This window comes from Paramisgurnus dabryanus, chromosome 7 (assembly GCF_030506205.2).
Source record: "Paramisgurnus dabryanus chromosome 7, PD_genome_1.1, whole genome shotgun sequence".
Taxonomy (NCBI): Eukaryota; Metazoa; Chordata; class Actinopteri; order Cypriniformes; family Cobitidae; genus Paramisgurnus; species Paramisgurnus dabryanus.
The window spans coordinates 8,063,738-8,085,273 of record NC_133343.1 but is presented as its reverse complement, the minus strand read 5'-3'; the positions used below and the strand labels follow the sequence as shown (position 1 = coordinate 8,085,273).

General features: G+C 39.6%; 1 protein-coding gene across 1 annotated transcript in view; it reads left to right on the top strand.

Annotated features, from left to right (window-relative positions):
• Nucleotides 1-4,357: 4,357 nt before the first annotated feature.
• myo10l1 (myosin X, like 1) overlaps nt 4,358-21,536 on the top strand; it is a 65,988-nt gene continuing 48,809 nt past the window's right edge. The window contains exon 1 of the mRNA XM_065240236.2: nt 4,358-5,023. Within this exon, the coding sequence (XP_065096308.1) occupies nt 5,003-5,023 (21 nt within the window). The 5' untranslated portion in view covers nt 4,358-5,002. The remainder of the gene's footprint in view (nt 5,024-21,536) is intronic.

Sequence of the window (21,536 nt, the reverse complement as noted above, 5' to 3'; positions counted from 1 at the left end):
AGTTAAGACCGAGTCGAGACCAAGACCATAAAAAACATGTCAGTTTTCATATTCATGATTTAATATCACCCCAGTTAATAATCAACAGTTAGGCCTACAGACTAAGCTAGATTGGGAATTGTTTAGAGGAGCAGTCTTAACGTCTTAATATGGACTATGCTTTTACTATCATAAAAAAATCCCTACCACATGCATCATCTTCTGCCTATAGATAAATAAACAACTCTGATGGCTGTATCTTTGCATTGCACAGTGGGATGTCATTTTCAAATAATGCCCATCAACATTGCATTTTATTATTATTATTATTATAATTATGTGTTGTGTGGTTTTTTAAATGAACATAAAAAAATGCGCTGGTCTCGAGGACTCGGTCTGAAATTACGAGTCCTTCTCCTCGGTCTCGGGCCACCCCTGCTGAAAAAACCAGCATACCAGCAAGACCAGCATATGTTGTGTTTTGGTGCTGGTTTGCTAGTGAACACCAGCTAAACCAGCATCAAACCAGCATCAGCACCAGCATTAGCACCAGCTAAACCAGCACCATACCAGCATAAGCACCAGCTAAACCAGCACCATACCAGCATAAGCACCAGCTAAACCAGCACCATACCAGCATTAGCACCAGCTAAACCAGCATTAGTACCAGCATCCCATGCTGGTCATACCAGCATATGTTGTGTTTTGGTGCTGGTATGCTGGGACCACCAGCTAAACCAGCATAGACCAGCATGATTCCCATGCTGGTCCATGCTGGTTTGATGCTGTTTTTTTCAGCAGGGTACTAGTGATGTCTTTGCAGGAACGAGTCCGAGACGAGTCCGAGAAAGCAGAAATCAGACTTCAGTACTACATCACTAGTTCTTCTGCTTTCTCAGACTCGTCTCTGACTCGGTCTCGGACCACAGTGGGCGACTCTTTTTATGGTCTTGGCCTCGACTCTGTCTCGACTCCTAAAGGACTCAGTCTCGACTCAGACTTGCTTCCTCAAAGACTCGGTCTTGACTCAGACTAGACTGTATTTGAAAACCAACGGACTCGGTCTCGACCCTTCAACTCGGTCTCGACTCAGACTTGCTTCCTCAAAGACTCGGTCTTGACTCAGACTTGACTAGATTGTATTTGAAAACCAACGGACTCGGTCTCGACCCTTCAAACACTCGGTCTTGACTGGGACTCGGCATTAGGCGGTCTCGTCCCCATCACTAGTAAACACACAGCTGATTGTAACTGACTTCCATAGTAGGAAAAACAAATACGATGTAATTCAATAGGTACCGTCAATTGTGTGCTTACCATCATTTATCAAAACATCTTCTTCATCATTTATCACATTACTTCCATAATATTAGTTCCAAAGGGTCTCTACTATGAATATACTATGGATACTCCATGCGCCTACAGGAGAATGTATGTGTCCAATGCACATGCGTCCAATGTCTGTGTACATGTACGAAATAAACTATACTCCGTCTCTCTGATGAGATAACAAAAAGTCACTTGAAGGGATAGTTCACCCAAAAATGACAATTCTGTCATCATTTACTTACCCTCAAGTTGTTTCAAACCGGTATAAAGTTCTTTGTTCTTCTGAATGCGAATGAAGATATTTTGAAAAATGTTTGAAACCAAGCAGATCTTGGGCACCATTGATTTGAAGAAGAAAAATAATACTATGGAAGTCAATGGTGCCCCGGATCAGTTTGGTTTTAAATAAAATTCAAAATGTGTAAATAATAACAGAATTTTTATTTTTGGTGAACTATCCCTTTAAAGTTACTCAACAGCATTATATTGCCATAGAAACATGGCATCTGCAGTTACATAGCTTGTCAATGATGGTAAATTGTTATGATTATCTTCTTTGTCTTTCACGTTGGAAATCAAGTTGGAAATGGCTAGACCTCACGCTCTAAGAAATGTTATTTCAAACCCAGCGTTGGGTCAAAAAGGGCGACAATCGCAACTCTTGAGTTAAAATGACCCAGAAAATGTTTATATTTGACCCCAAAAATGTGTTAAAGCAACCCAGCATTTTGCTTTAAAAGATCCCAGCATAAGTTTAAGAGATGAGTGCACAGGATGTTTAATTGGAATTTTAAAGATGGAAAACTATTCAATAATGTTTTAATAGCAGAAGCATTAAAATTTCATTGAGCTTATGAAAGAGCATTCTTCAAAATGAATGTATTTCGAAGTGGTCCAAAAAATAAATTCAGCCATTTAAATATTATAAAATGTGTTTTAAAAGCCATTTCTATATGTGCCATTTCAAAGATTAAAAAAATCTATGCTGCATAATTCTGAAAGTTGCACAACCTGTTATTCACACAGTCCAAGTGCATCCTCCTATTGCACAAAAAAAGTTGAAATAATGATAGTCCTACCTCAGGGCTTGTCATATAGCATATCAAATTCTTCTCATCTATCCATTAAATGCCACACAATGACATCACCCTGGGTATCCAATTGATAGCACATTAAAATGACATTTGATTCCTATGTCCAGATTGTCCATACAACTCTTGCTGTTTATGTATTGCAGTTTTGGGACCTTCCAGTGTATGTGTTTCTTGTTTTACTGTTTTAGGGCACCTCATGGGCATCATGAAACATGGGCTTGTTGAAAACAAAGCATCAGGTGACTTATTAACTGAATTCTTTTCATCCTGTATTAAGATGTCACAGTAGGAGAGTGATGACAGTGAAGGGGGAACCATATGTAACAACCCACCACACTTAAAAATAGTCCAGCCCCATTCAGCAGGATGGAACAAAAGATACAGGCTTCCTCTGAACGTGAGGCTCTGTTACTGTGGTGTGACCCTGGCCCGTGTCCCACAACAGGAGGCAGGGGATAAAAGACCAGAGGAGACAAAGAGGCGGCTGCAATCCGGGTGTTATGCTGCAGGCCAGACCGCTGACTGGGAGAGGCCCCTAAAACCTCCAGGGCCTCCATACAGTGACAGGCAGGGGCCACACAATAGAGGGGCCCAGGCAGGGGAGGCTCACACTTGGGTAGAGTAAGCCACAGCTGGGCCACTGTAATCTTACCATCTGGAGGACAGAAGAACATGGGTAGTTTCAGTAATAGTTAAATGGATAAACAGAAATGTTATTTTTGGTTCTTTGTTGCAAAGAAAATCTTTCAGTATTAATTAAGAAGTTAAGTCTGTGGTTCATCTTTCATGTGCTGTCACTAACAGTATAACTGGTATATGTATTATGAGAAAAAGAAGAAATCTGAAAAGGTGTATTCGTTTATATGTTGTGAATGTCCAACCCAAAATGTGCCCTGATATTTCATCTTTATGTAATATACCCAATAAATACAAAGAAAAACCTAGTTCCAAAATTCAAATGTGTGTGTTTGTGGTAAGACTGTTTAAAATGAATTATTACATTATTTAATGCTAATATTATTTTAAAAAGTAGAGTAAGCATTTTCTTTTTATCTGACAATAATACAATAAAAAATATATTGAACAGAGACAGGACCCTTGTAGCCTTACACTCTCAGAAAAAAGGCACAAGACAAGATTTACCTTTTTAAAAAGTACACTTTTGCACATAAACGGTGCATATTAGTACCTCTAAGGTACACATTGGTACCTTCGAGGTACATATTGGTACCTATCTGTACCAAAATGTTACATATTTTTAAGTCCTTTTTTAAAAGTACTGTCCCAGTGACAACTTATGTAACTTTTATTCTGATAGTGCACTGACTGTACCTTAAGGTCTGTACATCTTATATAAATATAACATTATAAATAATTTGACCTTTAATAGCATGACATAATGTCAGGTTGCTAAATTAATTGGTATAACCCTTCAAAAATTAATGATGACCTTAAAAAGTCATACCCTAAGTGATACTATTTGAAAATATCTTTGAAAATAATTAAGACCCGTACTAAAAAAAAGCTATTAGTTTTTTTTCACTTCATTATTTATTAACCCTTGAGACTTTCATAGTTCTTCAAAATGCTAATCTAGAGATTAGGTCGATTACTAATACCTTAACTGTGCTGCATCAGGATTACAGTTTTCTGTCTAGCTGTGAGAGATAAGAGTTTAATTGTTTAATTCCTTTTCCACCTGTTTTGATTTGCATGCTCATTGACCAAACTCACATACGCATAGTTTATTTACATTCACATTTATAAAGTTATTTGCAAATATTTGTATTTCAGAGGCAGTGACACTCTCATCTCTCTAAACATGCAAATATGTATTGATAAGTTATCATCTCTACCCCACCCACTGCACTCCATCATCACACCATCTGTGACTAGAGGATGCAGAGATATGTGTCGCTAGCGCTACCATGGAAACTCATCTGAGGGGCATGCATGGCAGTACCACCAACACACACAAACCAACCAACCACACAGATGAACAATATTTAGATGTTATTTATGTAGCCTACTTTACTGTATTGTAAGCCATAGCTGGTTTTATGTGTCAACAAGGCTTGAGGGCGACATAGGTATTAGAATATAGCTCGATGCTTGATTCTTTTATTGGCAGTAAGCTTTGATTTTATAGTCTTGCAGACACTGCATGTCATGAAGGCGTATTTCCTCTAGTTTTACCTCAGGTATTCACGGTAAAAGCGCGAACTTGAGGGGCCGTCTTTACGCACGGTGCGCCGCCCCACCGGAGACGCGCGTGCGGACACGGACTCATTCGCTCTCGTCCGGATGCCGGAGTCATCGCGGCACGCGCGTGGACAGTGGTTTTTGATTTACTATAAAGAAATATACTGAAACGAAACACCTGACCGTTTTATTTTTTATACCATCTGTCGTTTCCCTCGCTACACGCTTTGCCAGTTCACACAGGAATGCAGTGCCCCGTGCTTCATACACGTTCGTGAATGGAAAGCATCTGCATAACAGACATAAATCTTGTCGAACGTTTCTCAAACCCTCTGCATTTTTGTGATTGATCAGCTGGGCACCGGGACAGCGTCCTCCTGCAGCCTTTTTAAGGGAAGATGGAGACCTTCTTCGCGGAGGTGAGTTCTTTTTTTTGATGGGTTCGTTTAATCTGTCGTGCTTTCTGTGCAATATGCAAAGCAACAGATTATGTGCAATATTCAAGAATAAAACATATTAGATAATCTTGTGTGTGCAGTGTACAGAATGCACATCTGGGTCCACACCTACCTTATTGGTGTGTCATGCAATACCACTAATAAAAGTACCCTACCCTTTATATACAATTTAAGTGCACCTGTCATTTCACAGGCTGTCATTTTCAGGTTTATTAAAATGGTCCAGTGATTCATTTGACACAGTAGTTGATGGTTTGGTGATGTCGCGTGCGTCGGTGTCTCGCGCTCGCCCCTTCGGAGGGGGGAAGGGGCTCGCGTTGAAGCAGAGGCAGGGTCTTTAACTGCCATCATAATATCTTTGCAAAGATACTCTGCAAGGTTTTAAATCTTTGCACATTTTGCATATTATGCATGCTTGTTGTCCTAATATATTCCTAAACCGGCGCGTGGCCGTGTCACGAAGGCTTTTTGGAAATATTTGAGATTATTTCCAAATGCCATATCTAGAGCACTCACCTTGAGCCTCATATTAGGAATGGTTGAGAAACGTATGATCTGCAAGTTTGCTTCTCAGCCTTGATGTCTTCATGTATGGATGATGGTGGTTCTGTGCTCTGCAGAATAGGCCTCACATGAGCATTTTCAGCTTTTCGACCTCTTTTAAAAATAGATTGCAATTCCCAAAGCTTACTTAACTGTGATATACCACGCTTTCCCTTTTTTCTGTAAATTGAACTCTCTTAAACTGAAACACCTGCATTCTGTCTTGTACCTAATGCAGAATTGCAGAATCTTAATAAGCCATTTATCCTCTTGAGCACATGCTATGTGTCTCAAATGGTTTTAAGCAGTCAGCATTTAATCTGTGTCAGAAAGAACAGCACACCAAAACAAGGCTTAGAGTAAATTACATTAAATGATGATTATATTAACCAGGAAGTGTATGTTATGTTTACAGCCTTACATGGGTGAGAGGTACAGCAAAAGAAGCCCATCTAATGGTGCATTGGAAACTTTAAAGGGGACATATCATGAACATCTGACTTTTTCCACGTTTAAGGACTATAATTGGGTCCCCTGTGCTTGTATAAACATAGAAAATGTGAAAAAGATCAACCCAGTTACTTAGTTTTGGTAAACTGGTCTCTACAAGCATGTGAAAAATAGGTAATTGAAATAAGGCTCCCCCTGTGATGTCAGAAGGGGATAATTCTGCCCCTTAATCTGCACTATCCAACCACGACACTGCCATTTAGTGCAGAGATCAGCTCATTTGCATTTAACAGGGGACACTCAAAAATGGCACGTTTTTGCTCACACCTATAATGTGGCAATTTTAACATGTTATAAAAAATTATCTATATGCTATTTTGAGCTAAAACTTCACATATGTACTCTGGAGACACCAAAGATTTATTTTACATCTTATAAAAAGTATTGTGAAATGTCCCCTTTCCTTTAATTTTGAAACAAGGCAGGAGAACATGATTTCAGTATATCTTTCACTGTATAGTATGTGGAAGGACCATTATTAATAATATAATTTATGGGGCATAATCAATGCTACCATATAGGATTTTGTATGTTGACTGAACAACGTGCCTTCAGTTAACTAAAATAAGTACAGTTAGATTTGTAGGGTTTCCAAAAAATTTAGTACTTGCAAGTTTAGATGCTAGGGAAGGAGTGGGGAACCCTGGGTCCAGGAGGGCCACTGTCCTGCAGAGTTTAGTTCCAACCAACCCTGATCAAACACACCTGAATTTCATTTCCAAGTAATCCTGAAGACTTTAATTAGATTTTTCAGGTGTGTTTAATTAGGGTTGGAACTAAACTCTGCAGGACAGTGGCCCTCCAGGACCAGGGTTCCCCACCCCTGTGCTAGGGTGTTGTTTGTGGTTGCCATTGTGTAGTTATGTGATTTCTAAGACCCTTACACCTGGTATTAAGGTGTGTTTTTAATTGGATCACAAGTGGATGAGAAAAGCACGTTCCCATTCACACCTGGTGTTATTCTGTCTCTTTTGTCTACTTTCGACCACTTCTGTCCTGAGTACTGTGAAGGGATGGACTTTGGGTGAGTCGTTAAAACATGAGCAGGAGAAATGATGGATTTAAGTTGCGCGCTAATATTATGGCAGAGTTCCGTTGCTTGTGTTGATAGTAAACATGCTGCACAGTGTTTCGTACATGTATATGCCAGGGCGTTCTCAGATATTTCAGAGCAATGGACTGAAATAAGCTCATGCAACTTGAAGCAAAAATGAAAAAGGCAGAGAGTAGACGCTTTCGTTAAAGTAATGATAGCCTAAATATCGCACCGAACACTGTGGGTTCGCACTAGAAGTCAGGACCCATGTAAAAACATTGTACTCGGTACATCAAACATTAGATCAATAGGCGAAGAGAAGCCAGGCTTTTGTGGCTATTCGAACACATTCAACCACATTTGAAAGCATTTTCGACTACCTCTGAAAAGTTTACAAGCTCAAAATAGCTGAGATGCCACCTACTTTACACCTGTATTTAGTGTCGTCGACTTATGATCTGATCAACCAAAATGCATAACAATACCAGGTGTAAACTGGGTCTATAAGGTATCCTGACTGGTTATTGGTTCTTTGATTGCTAAGGTGCTCTGGGTGGTTGTTAAGTTGTTCTGGGTGGTTGCTAAATCAAAGGAGCCCACTCTCCGTCTATATGACATTATGGTTCCTGAAACTTGAGTGATTTTAAAGCTAACATTTTGAAATCATATAATACATTTGAAATGCAATGGAAATGTAACCACCTGGCCATACAGGCCCGACCAGCCTGTACATTTTCTTGTCTTGGCCCAAAACCCTGATGTGTCAACCGCTCAACAGCATCTAAAGGGGCCCAAAGCATCATTACAGACTGAAAGCTTGGTGACCCCTTAAAGCAGAATACACAAACAAACTATTACTCATTTTCATTCTCTCTCTTTTGCATCTTTTTGTGCATCCTCTTTTTCTGCTGTCTGCTCTCTGTAGTGACAGTTCAGGTTATCATCTTGATGACTCAACACACCTCCTGTCCGCACAGCAACATTGCATGGGAGACCTGTTTTACTGGGTCGCATGGTCCTAGTGCCAGTTAAATTTAATTACATACATAGTGTTGTACATAGATTAACTACATTTCTATTATCAGAGAGGATTTAAATTGATCCGTCAATAGGAATAGGTTGATGAAGACGTGTGTCATGATGTGGACGTCATTAATAATTCTCTAGGAAACTTGTTCCTGCTTGAGACTTTGATTTAACTTTTGGTCCATGAAATAATAACAGAATTTTGGCAATATTGGTCCACCTGCTTACTTTTTTATAGCCATTAATTCCATGTTTCATTTCCATGCAGGACAAATTTCACAAAATCAAGCACTGCAAAATTGCCGTAGAAATAGCAGCAGGTTTTGAGCTCAAACCTAGGAAACACTAGCCTGACTACGTCAGACTTTGTACTTCCGCTAAATTTCATTACGCTTCTGTACTCAGTCTGAGATACCTCCCATTCAAACCGTTTTCCTCAGGTCTCAAAACAACCGGCGAATCAATGAACAGAGGGCGGGCTGAGAGCCGTGACGTAGACGCTAAGCGCCGAATGTACGGTTGTAGTTTGTAGTGGACATGGAGGCACAGAAAGCTATTTGCTCTGTTGTGGAGAACCGGCACTTGCCAACTTAATCCCGAACAAGAAAAGTGTTTGTTAAACATTTTGAATGGAGATTATGTTGTTGCCCTACTCCCGACAGGTTTTGGGAAAAGTTTAATTTATCAACTATTATCGATCGTCAGCAAGAAACTGTGTGCAGCACAGCTTGACGTGCACAACAATCGAGATATCATGGAAGGAAATTTCATTGTTCACAGTTAATGGTGGAGGACGCGTGGGCAAACATTCTTTGGTGACGTTCCTGATTAACCAGAAAAAAAGGTAGGAAGATTTAATTTACATATGGCTATGGCCGTCTGGTGGAAGAGTTTGAGAGGAGAGAGGGGCGTTCCTCCACTTAGACGTGAGTGGAAAGACACCGTAAGGATAGTGTTCAACTAGCTCTGGCCCGATTTACTTTACATAATCTGCAGAAGTCGTTCATAGCCATGTTAACTTCGGTATTTCGCTCGATGGGTTTGTTTTCACATCATGCGTGTGTTTTACAGCAGAAATTTGATGCGGCTGAGCTGGCGCATAACGCACATCATATCCAAACGTTATGTGATTGGCTTACGTTTAGACCAATGATTTTAAACTTCAGACAAGCCCCTCCCATGAGAAGGAAAACGATTGTCAATTATGCCCAGCCAGACTCTGTCTATGAAGCGAAGCAAAATAGCAGAGGATGGTTCTACCAGGCTAAGGAAACACATATACTGATAAAAATGTAAACCACCGTAAGTCACTTTGGATAATAGCATCTGCAAAATGCATCAGTGTAATTGTCTGATGTCATTACAATGCTCATTCCACTTCAAAGTAGGAGCATGCTGTTTCAATGTAACCGTGTGTGATAATATTTTACAGCTATAAAAAATCTAATTTAGAGATCACCAAAGAGTTGATTCTGTGGACTGTTTAATAAACTGGCTTATGCTGCATGTCCATTCAGTCCATTCAGTGATGCTGAAAATGCCAGAACTAAGTTGTGAAGACTAAGTTGTGTCTGGAACAATTATATATAACCCGTGGTGTTTAATACACAACCAGTTAAAGGTGCAATGTGGGACTTTTAGCAGCATCTAGGGGTGAGACTGTAACCAACATCTCTGTCCATCCCTCCCCTTTAAAACCCATAGTGAAGTAATGGTAGCCGCCACAGGACAAAGACGTCATCGTCTGAGACAACAGTGACAAAACATGCTCTGTAGAAAAGTTTGTCCGTTTAGGGCTACTGTAGAAACTTGACGGGACAAAATTGGGACTTCCATGTAAAGAGACCAGCGGCGTATGTAGATATAAACGTCTCATTCTAAGGTAAAAAAAATACAGTTCATTTTGTAAGGTCTTTATACACCACTAATAATATAGTTATGTATACAGTATATTGTAGGGGTGGCACGGTCCATGAAAAAAATCCGAACCGTTCGGTTCGCTTGTCTCGGTTCGGAGCGCGTGTGTACCGCACGGTTCAACGGTCCATGGCATGCGCAATGTAGTCTCATGCCCTGTATGTGACCTCAGATAGCGTGTTTCCCTTTCGCGCGAAAGAAGAGGTGACTCGTTTGGAGTATAAGTACTGCGGGTTATGTTACGTGTAGAAATGGCAAGTGGGAGAGAAAAGGAAGTCTGCCCGCAGTTGGAGGATGCGCCAGCGTCGTATAAGTTTGGTGTGTGGAAACATATTTTTATTTCATGTTACTTATGATGACAGCGGAAATAAAACAATAGATAGAACTGCAGTCTATGGGTTGAATATGCTCCAACAGCCACAGGAGATCGCCTTCTCTCCGACCATTTATCTAATCTGAGGTACTGACAACAATGTTTTACGTCTTTTCATATTCAGCGCTATTTTTAGCCTTTCATTGATAAAATTAAAGCGGCTGATTTCCGCGTAGTTTCATTTTGCTAGCGTGTGAAAGTTGCGCGATCTTATTTCAGAAATTGCCCCTCAAAGTAATCAGAAGTGGTCAAAAGTGGACAAAAGAGACTTAAAGAGATTTTAATATTACAGGTGCAAAGGTTATGTTTCTCTCTCGTCCACATAAACTCTCAGTATTAAAGCAGCCTCTCAGTGATAAATCTAAGAGCTACACTGAAGTTGGCATTTTAATAAATGCAAGTTATCTTTGTGTGCTAAAAATGCACATAAAGTTTATGTAGATGGCAATACACATTCTCTTTTTTGCCAAATAAATGAAAAGCATGTTGAAATCATCAATGTCTTCCCTCTTGCTCTATCAAAATCTCATCTGGCTTTCCTCAGAGATGGTCCAATGTGCTTAAAGTCAAATTCAGTTTGTGCATGATTACATGATATAACTTTTTTTAATACTGTATCCTAAATTATGGATAATTAATACATTAATAAGATAATACATTTCTGGAGTGTTAAAAATTTAAAGAAAAAATAACAACAAGAACCGTACTGAACCGTGAACCGTGACCATAGAACCGTGATACGAACCGAACCGAGGGTTTTGTGAACCGTGCCACCCCTAGTATATTGTATTGCATTTCTGTCAAGAGATCCTTTTAAAAGTCCCACACTGTGCCTTTAAATACTCCTTTGCCCAGACTAAGGGTGTCACGATTTCAATTTTAAATCGAAATTGATCGAAATTAAGTCACAAACTCGAACTTCGAATAAAAAAATGTAATTGTCGATGCTGCCACGCCCCCATGTCACGTCCAGTTGGCTTGTCAAGCGGAAAAAAAACATGTTGAGTGCTGCGAGTCAACCTCCTTTAACTTAGCTAGCTACAGCCAGTTGAAGGCGGAGTCCACGATGTTTGAAAAACGCTTTGGAAAAGGAGACGGGCCGACTACCAAAACACACTTATAGCCAATCAAATCAAATCAAATGCCGGGTTGCGTATGTGTGGGGCGGGTCTATCAACAGAAGGTCCAGATTCTATTGGGGTAGGGGCGTGTTTGTTTAGGTGATTTGATTCAAATATCAACATTGGCTTTCAAACATCATGGACTCCGCCTTTAAAAGATAGTAGGAGACACCACGCGAGCTGCTCTTTACATGGGAAACAATAAACAGTAAGCGCCTCCCGCCTTCAGCTGAACTCAATTAGAGCACACGCGCGTGCACAGAACGGCGTCTGGGTCTGGACCAGTTGTTTCTTTGAACTGAGATCTGTTTAAGTTTCACAACAACTTGTTGCTTAAGAGTTAAGAAAACAGCATTTAAACAGGACTTATTGGGGTATAGTTTACAATCTCGTCTGACGGTAATAAAAGCACTTTTTTAAGTGCAAAGTACTGACAGGAATGTTCGTCTGACAGGAAGTTTTGTTTTATCAGGTATGTGTGTCGTGCATGTACCATATTTTTACTGGCAGCATGACTAACATGGCAGGGCTTCTCTGCTTTCAAGGTCAGATATTATATTTCATAAAAGCCTAATCTAATATGGCATAGCATTTTTTGTGATTTCAAAAAAAAACAAATTCAAAAACTGAAAATCGAATCGTGGCCTTAGAATCAAAATTGTAATTTAATTGAGGATTTGGAGAATCGTGACACCCCTAGCCCAGACCCAGCCAGTCTAGTAATCACAATAAAAAAGTCTATTCTGTACTGTACTGCACCTGATTTCTTCCCGGTCAGAGCAGAATTCATGTTAGCTTGATTTCCTCTTCATGGTGCCATGGATTGCGTGTTCTTCCATCTCTCTTTCTCTTTCTCTCTCTGGTACTGGTACTAAGTAAAGCAGTCACTGGAGATGTGTGACCTATATTTTCTCAGTAGCTTCATCTGAAAGTGGGTGCCTTGATTCATTCCAGTGCGAATCACTTTCTTCTGTATCTCGCTCTCCCATACTGTTCCCTTTGCTGCAATGCACTAATTTCACTGCTTGTTTTTGAAGTGGGAGCTCTAGCATTGCCTTTTAACTCTGGAGTATCTCTTGTGGCAGAATTAAGAACAATTCTTTATTGTTTGATTTCTATAGTATTATTTATGGTTTAAATAAAATGTATTATTATTACTAGTAAGTCAATGCTTTAGTGATTTATGTTTTCATGGATTAAATAAATCATGTTTTAATGATTCAATGAGTCATGCCCTTAATGATTCAATGAGTCATGCCCTTAATGATTCAATGACTCATGTTTTTATTGATTTAAAGGGATAGTTTACACAAAATTGAAAATTCTGTCATCAATTACAGACCCTTAAGTTGTTCGCCTGAAAAATCCGCTCCCCTTCTCCCTCTCATAATGGGAGAGGGAGGGTGTTACTGCGCCGAGTCGAAGTACTCCCAAAAGTGCTGTTCGCAATACAATATAGTTCCTCTTTTAAATTCGCTTAGAAAAGCGCTACGTTTTATTTTGTACCACCAAACTTGCTCGTATAACTACTCGTCTTAAATAGGAAAAACGTTGATGTGTTTGGTCACTTCTAACTTTATCTCTGAGTGGTACCATTGAATGAATAGGGCTAAGCTAAATGCTATCGAAGTGTCGCAGATAGAGGGATGTATCAACTCTTCTTAGTTAAGGTAATAACATATTTTAATATTGAAAATGAGTAGACTATTCCTTTAAATTTTTCTCTTATATCTAGGTAAAAGGCATCTGACTTAATTAAGGGGTAAATGATCCAGAAACTATTTTATATGTCAATTTACAACCATAGGACGTTTTCCTTAAAATGAAAGGTAGTGATATTACCTTATTTGGAAGGGTAATGAATAATAATGATGAGCTCTGCTCTGATTGGCTGTTTCACAGTAAGGCTCACATTTGTTTTTAGTCATTAGTCACAGATTTTGAGGAACAACCGATTGTTTGGAGAATGGAAATAGATGTTTCTGAGTGGTTAGTTTATTTGTGTTTTTTCAGTATGGACCTGCAGAACATAACTGTGACGTCAAAATTAAAACCTCAGCCTAAACGCTGTTTTTAGCATTGTAACAACGTTGTAATTAATTTAATGTGTAATTTAAAGGGATAGTTCACCCAACAATGAAAATAATGTCATTAATGACTCACCCTCATGTCGTTCCAAACTCGTAAAGACCACAGTTTAAAGGGATAGTTTGGCAAAAAAAGATATTAAACCCATGGATGATAAACAAAGGTCTTCTGAGGGTAATCCGCGCGGTGTTGTTGTAGAAATATCCATATTTAAAACTTTATTAACTAAAATAAATACCTTCCGGTAGCGCCGCCATCTTAGTCGTGTCCGCATTCAGGATGAGAGCTTACGCAGCCTACGGAGGCTACTCTGCTGCTGCTCTGTGCCCCCGCCCTCCGAATTTGTCATACGTCACTAAGAAAAGTGCGTACACTACGCTAATACTCTCTCCTGAATACAGAGGAGTCTAAAATGGCGGCGCTACCGGAAGGTAGTTATTTACGTTAATAAAGTTTTAAATATGGATATTTCTACAACAACACAGCGCGGATTACCCTCAGAAGACCTTTGTTTATCATCCTGGAGCCGTTTGGATTTATTTTGTGAAGGATGGACGCACTTTTTTTGGACTTGAAGGTCGTGGACCCCGTAACATTACATTTAATCAACTGAAAGATCTAAAACATTTTCTAAAATATCCGAAAATGTGTTTGTCTAAAAACAATGGACATATGCAACTCGGACAGCTTGGGGGTGAGTAAATCATGGGTTTAATATCATTTTTGGCCGAACTATCCCTTTAAGATGTTTTAGATTTAGTCTGAGAGCTTGTTGACCCTTCATTGAAGATCTATGTACAGTATACTATCCATGCGAGACTAAAGTCACGTGACTGCAGTGATGCGGATGACTTACGACATGGCTGACGTGTTATCTGGTGCGCCCCAGCAGGGTTTTTTTGTGCGCCCATGCTTCGTTACAGTCTGAGGGAAATGCACACTGTAAGTTTGAAAAAAAACTTTGCAAACATGTCAACCCGCGTCACTGCAGTCACGTGACAGACGCGGAAGAGAAGACAATGCAGAATAAAGTCGTAATTTTTGTTATTTTTGGACCAAAATGTTTTTTTGATGCTGTAAAACTGACCCACTGATGTCACATGGGCTACTTTGATGATGTTTTTAATACCTTTCTGGACATGGACAGTATATCCTACATAGATTTTCATTGACGATATGTCATTACCATGCACAGGACTCTTTAAATTCATCTATGGCTAGACAAATACAGTTTTACATTTTATGACACCTTTAAGTTTGACAGCATGAGGAGGATATGCGGAAACATTAAATGTTCATCAAAATCAAGATGGAAAAAAACACAGACAGACTGAGATCTGACAGTGCATGCATGTGTGAGTGTTAGTTAGCACAGAGAAGCAATGAGAAAAGTTCTCCTGACCCAGATCAGCCTCCTCTGCCGGCCTGAGAAGAGCAGATCTGACAGACCGCTCCAGGGAAAGTGCAAATCTCTTTCCACCAGAGTTGATGCATGTGTGCCCCTTGCTCTGACTCCAAAACCTCCCTTTTCTCTCTCTCAGCGCCTTTATCAGGTCGAGTCATTCTTCACGTCCCTTGTGTATAATTAGAAAGGTCTTTCATACTGTTGCACTTGTCTGGAGCAGTAAGCTTTGTATGAGACAGTCAGAATATGTGAGAGAAGCCGGGATGTTTCAACCACAAAAGTCTCTTATGATTCCAGGGCTTTAATCTGGCTACAGCCAGGGGTTGAAGATATGATAATAATAATAATTCGTTACATTTATATAGTGCTTTTCTGCAGCACTCAACGTGCTTTACATATGAAAGGGGGATGATAAGTAATTTAAAGATATTGGGGGCTTTTGACACTTTTTAATTCAAAGCTGAGCTTCGATTCCTGTCTGGAGCATGCATGTGCATGCATTATTTAAGTTATTTGGTAAGTGACAACGAGACATAGACAATAGACAGTATGGACGTATGATATATGCAAAGAAATGTGTAAATGTGTGACAAAGGAAAAAAGAGATTGTGACACACCCATCAAAAACAAACTGGGTTGGCTTATGCAGCACACATATATGCGAGCTAAAAATATACACTCTTGCTGCATGTGACCTTTTCATCCTCTGTATTGGCATTCAAACATCAGTTCAGCTTTACTCTATATCCCTATTCCAATCTACTGTATCTAATTCCACAATGCAATATTTTAATATTCGTCCTACTGCCCTATCCACTTCACTATTGCCTATATATACATATATACAACTAGCACCTGCTGTCACGACCCTGTTGCCATAGCAGCCGTTTATGCCTGAACTAAACCCTCTGATGGAGATAGTAGCAGCTTGATGGGATTACAGTAACATAATAGGTTAGAATTGTCAATTTGTCATTATTGTATATTGTAAACCTCTCAGATTTTCAGGTCATCTGTTTGAATGTTTCCAGGAGATCACTGTTATGTGGCACAAGCCTGACTGTAGTCATTTGGTAGATTACCATCCTGTTTTCTCCTTCTTGCTTGCTGTAAGCTATATCATTATCAGAACGCAAACAGCAAGGTCTTCACTATAATTAACTTCCTTTATCATTAAAACCCCAGTTTCGCCTTTCCTGATTTAGCACCAGTTGATTACACTGTGATTTCACCCTGCTGTGATTAGAGTCGAAATAGATGACTTAAAGGAATAGTTCACCCCGATATGAAAAAGTATTTTCTAGTAATTTACTCACTGTCATGCCATCTCAAATGTACTGTATATGACTTAATTTCACAAATTAATAATTTTATATTCGAATGCTATCATGCTATCTTCTCATATGGGGGTGAACATGTCAAAGCTTCAAAAAGCACATCCTTCCATCATTAAAGTAATCCATTCAGTTAAAGGTGCAGTGTGTTGATTTTAGTTTCATTTAGCCGTGAGATTGTTAATTGCAACCAACTCGGTCCACCCCTCACCCATTCCTTTCAAAACACATAGAGAGGCTATGGTCTAAGACGGGTGTAGGCAAGTTCGGTCCTACAGAGCTGCAGTCCTGCAGAGTTTAGTTCCAACCCTAATCAAACACACCTGAACGAGCTAATCAATGTCTTTAGGATTTAGACAGCAGGTTAGATTATCAGTGCTTAGGCTAAAATATGCAGGACTGCGGCTCTCTATGACCGAACTTGCCTACCCCTGGTCTAAGACAACACAGGGGCTGTTTACACTTGGTATTAAGATGTGTTTTCATCGATCGGATCACAAGTGGACGAGAGAGACACATTACGTTTACACCTGGTATTTAAATCCGTCTCTTTTGTCCACTTTCGACCGCTTCTGTCCTGAATACTGTGAGGAGACGGTCCGTGAGACGGTGGGCGAGTCTCTCTGCTGTCATTCAAACGCGAGCGGGAGTAATTATGAGTTTATATGGACGCAAACTAATATTATGTTGGAGTCCACTGCTTGTTTAGCAAGTATACATGCTGCACAGAGTTTTGTACGTGTATATGTTAGAGCTTTCTCTGAATTTTCAGCGCAATTGATGAAATAGGATCGGGCAACTTTCACGCTTTCAAAACGAAACTACGGAGAACACCCGCAGTAGTTTTATCAATGAAAGACTAAAAAAGCGCTGTTCACCGTATGTTCACACCAGAAGTCAAAAAAAGACGTAAAACTTGTGTTTAATACCTCAGATTAGATAAATGGGCGGAGAGAAGGCGGTCGCGTGTGGCTATTCGAACACATTCAACCACATTTGCATTCTGCAACTCCAAAGCGATCCGATCGAAAGTGGTTTCGACTACCTCTGGATGTGATCCGATCGACGAAAACGCATGTAATGCCAAGTGTAAACAGCCTCACAGTGATGACACTCGCCTGTGGTGTGAGAGACCCGGGTTTGAATCCAATGTATAGATCAGTGCGGTAACATATGGTGGCACTTAAAAATGTCAAATCTCATTGGTGTGTTTTGTCACGTGACACACAAGAACCAATGAAATGTGATGTTATTGACGTGCTGCCATATTTGGACTTCTATCCCACCCTTTCCAGGCCAGAAAACATAAATCTCCCTTGATAGTCGATTAACTCCTCTACTACCCTGGTGAACTGTCTGACCGCTTAAAGTTATCTCCGCCTCACATCACTTGCAGATGCATAAATCTGTCAGCAAGACATTGAAAGAAGAGATACAGGCGTGGGGGAGAGGTGGTCCTTCAGTCAGGTGTCTTATTCGTCGGTCTCCAGGGTTAATAAGTGGACTTGCTTTTAAATCAAAGTGAAAAGGGTGAGAGAGATAGGGATGAACAGAAAGAAATTAAGACGGGACCAAAAGAATACTGTAAGTGAACACAGCTAAGTGCAGAATTCAAAAAGATTACCAGTTTTTAATTTCTGTTGTGTTAATGTCACACTACACTGTCAGGAAAAAAGGTGTACCCTTTTTCAAAAGTAGGCTACTCCTTTGCACCGAAAGAGCTCATATTAGTATCTTAAAGCTACCAAATATCTGTACCTAAATGGTACATATTAGGACTTTTTTAAAGGGTGCTGTTAAAGTGACAGCTTGTAACACAACAATTGAGTGTGAAAAGGCTTATGCCTGGAGTAGGCCTATAGTTTTTTTTTTTTTTGCGAGCGTACATGCACAGTCGAACACACAGCCACCTCTGCAAGCCAGCCAGGGCTCGATTAATCAAACCGCGCCCTGCACGGTACAGTGCGATCACACTAGTCAAAAGAACCAGGCTTTGGGGGTCAAATGCACCTAGGTGTGGCTTGGATAGCGTGAGTGTGCCCTGAAACAAAATGTGACTGCAAAAAGTGGGCAATTTGGGTTTTAGGGTTGGGTCTGGGTTTAAGCGTGTTGTGTTTGTGTCAATGAGAGGAAGCAATAGGAGGAAGCAAAAAATAGACTTAGAAAGGACCAAATCATACCTAAGGACCAGAATATTACAGTTTTGGGATGACCACCCAGTTTAAATATCTAGCAGCCTTGTACATCTAGATTGTGTTGTTAAAATTAATAAAGAAATGATGAAGCAAAAGCACTAAGATGTGCGTGTCTTTGGTGAATGGATATTAAAGCCATAAGTTGAAGACAGATCAAAGATGAGCAGCAATGTAAGATGTCTAATTTTCCTAACACACAATTTTTCGCACAAAATTTAGTTCATCCACTTTATCTATTCATTTCCTCTCTGATTCGCTCATTTTTCTCTCTCACTTGCTCGTTTTTCTCTCCATCTCCTTCTGTCATGTATAATTGATACTGTATCCACACAGGAAGTGCAGTGTAATGGGATTTTCACACTATTGTGGGTGAACATACATGAGGTTGGGAAACATGAGTGAGGTTATTTTTTATTTAAATATTATAAAATATTAAAATGTTTACGAGGCTATTATGTGATAAAAAAGTCAGATAAAGTATAATAGAGAAATAGAGAGAATAAAAAAATGGATGAAACCCAACTAGAACCTAAATATTAAACAATATATGAAGAGTTTTCTTCTCTGAAGTAACTCTGACATAGATTCAGACATAAAAAACAAATTTCATACCGTACAGATATTTGGTTACTTCACAGGTTTCGTTCGGCTTCTATCTTTCGAGCTTCAATTTCTTCTGCATAGCTGCCAAAATCAAAGCCTGGGAAAATGTGACAAATACCTGTGCCAACAGTAACTACAGGAGCGGTTAAAGTTCTCCCCACAGGGCAGAAATACAGACAAAGTGCTGTATAGTATTATACTGTAAGAAAGGGAGGCATGCAACTGAGATCTTGATACATAAATATCTCAGAATATCTTCACACATGAATTTCTGCTCTCTGTTTTTGACAAGTTGCCAAGCTTGCCACTTCCTTAGTTGTGTGAATCCAGATTTTTTCAGGCACTGAATCTCACACTCTCTTTTTCTCAGTGTGAGTGTTTTTGTTTCCGCTCATGAAATTTGTGAAAAAGTAGCCCTTCAGATTGTTTTAACCCTTGTGGTAGCATTGTTCACAAAAAGGTTGGAGACCCCTGTTATCGAGGTTATAACTAGGGGTTTCGCCATGCTTGTGCAGTTGCCAGTTAATTTGAGGCTGGTATACACTACATGACTTTTGCTTAGTTTTTCACCCTGATTTGCAGTCTGGACAAGTAAACAATAGTTAAAGGTACAATTTGTAGAATCCGCCACTATAGGGTGCGCGATCAAAACAATAACAATGACATAGATTAATGACGCTCTGAAGCAGTGTGGAATGATGGGATTTGTTTTCTTTAACTCAACCACTGATGCCCATCAATCAGACAGGAATGAGAAATCATGTTAATGGATGAGGTAATCAAGTTCAATGACGAACATTAATGACAGTAATGTTCAAGACGAAATTGTTAGTCATAGATGTTATAGTATTAGTCCAATTCGATGGTGTGTTAACTAGGGGCAGTGGCGAAGCTACGGGTGGGCCTGGCCGGGCCTGGGCCCGCCCACTTTGAGTTGTGGCCCATCCAATCAGAAGGCCATTTTCCAGACAAATGTGTAAATAATTTAACAAAAATAAATAATAGTACTACGAATAGACGTCTTATCACACTATAATTTCATATATGTAATACAATTATAAATATAATTAAAATATAAGTGCAAGTTTGCATGTTCAAGCAGTTTCGCAGTTTTCTTTTACCCTATTGGTGCACACGCTTGTCAACATGAAACGTTGAATATGATTCGTCAGTCATTGTTAGTTCCGCCTACGCGCGATTGAACTGAATTTGAAAACAGCGAGTCGCAAATCATCAAGTTTAACAACCTTTCCACGATGAAATCTGCTTATGCCTGTTTACTTTTGGAGACGGAGACTATTACATCACTCATGGAAATGTTGGATTACTGAGGACATCTTTTCAAACGTCAACAAAATGAAACGAGCACGTATTACGTTGATAATGACTTCATGCTGTGTTGAAAGACCTATAACGTTACGCTCATCGATGATAAATGCTCGTCTGAGAAATGTATTTCTGCTTTTCTTTGCGCGAAGGGACATTATGATCATATTGGACTTTGTTATTATGAACCAGAAGCCCCGTCTCAGACTACAGGACATGTAATGGTGAGTTTAGACATTTTCTTAATGTTTATAGTGGTGTCATTATTATTTACAGTTTATAGTCAGGAGTATTACTCCAATCAACTATTTAGGGGGCTGTATGATTTAATGTTGTTGGAATATTTACACTTAAATGACAACACATGCAATTTTGTATTGCGCCATGTTGTTTGATGGCCATTGTCTCATTACATAACAATCTTTCGAACGAGTTCTTTAGTAAAATCACTATCTGTTGAATCTGTCGTAGCCTATGACGCTTTCACGTCATGCATTTTGCTGAGGAGGAATGACATATTGTTCGGATCTACGTTCACGCAACGTAAATAACGTAAAAACTAATTCCGTTACTAATTCAGTTTATATTGAGTTCTGTGTTTTCAAGTGGGTTAATAATTTGGTGGGGCACTGCTCATAGACTGTATAAAACAGGCACAGCCCCACCTGCCCATATACTGTAGACAAGCTGGTTGGTTATTTAAGTTGTTTTATAAATTTCCCCTTGAAACATTGTGCTGCCTGCATGGCATTAAGGTAACTTGGCTTAGGTAGCGTGCACCAAAGCTTTTAAACCCGGCTGAAAACGCCTGGAGGACGCCAAATGCCAGCTGTTTTTTCAGCCAAGCGCTTTGGTTGCTGTGATACTTGAGCTGTGAGCCGGTTGGTTGTTGTGATATTAGTCCCGCCCTTTCACCCACTGTGATTGGACGGCTGTGTGAGAACTTACATTGACAAGCTAAGCTTTTCATCCAGAGTTGAATATTTTTAGACCACAG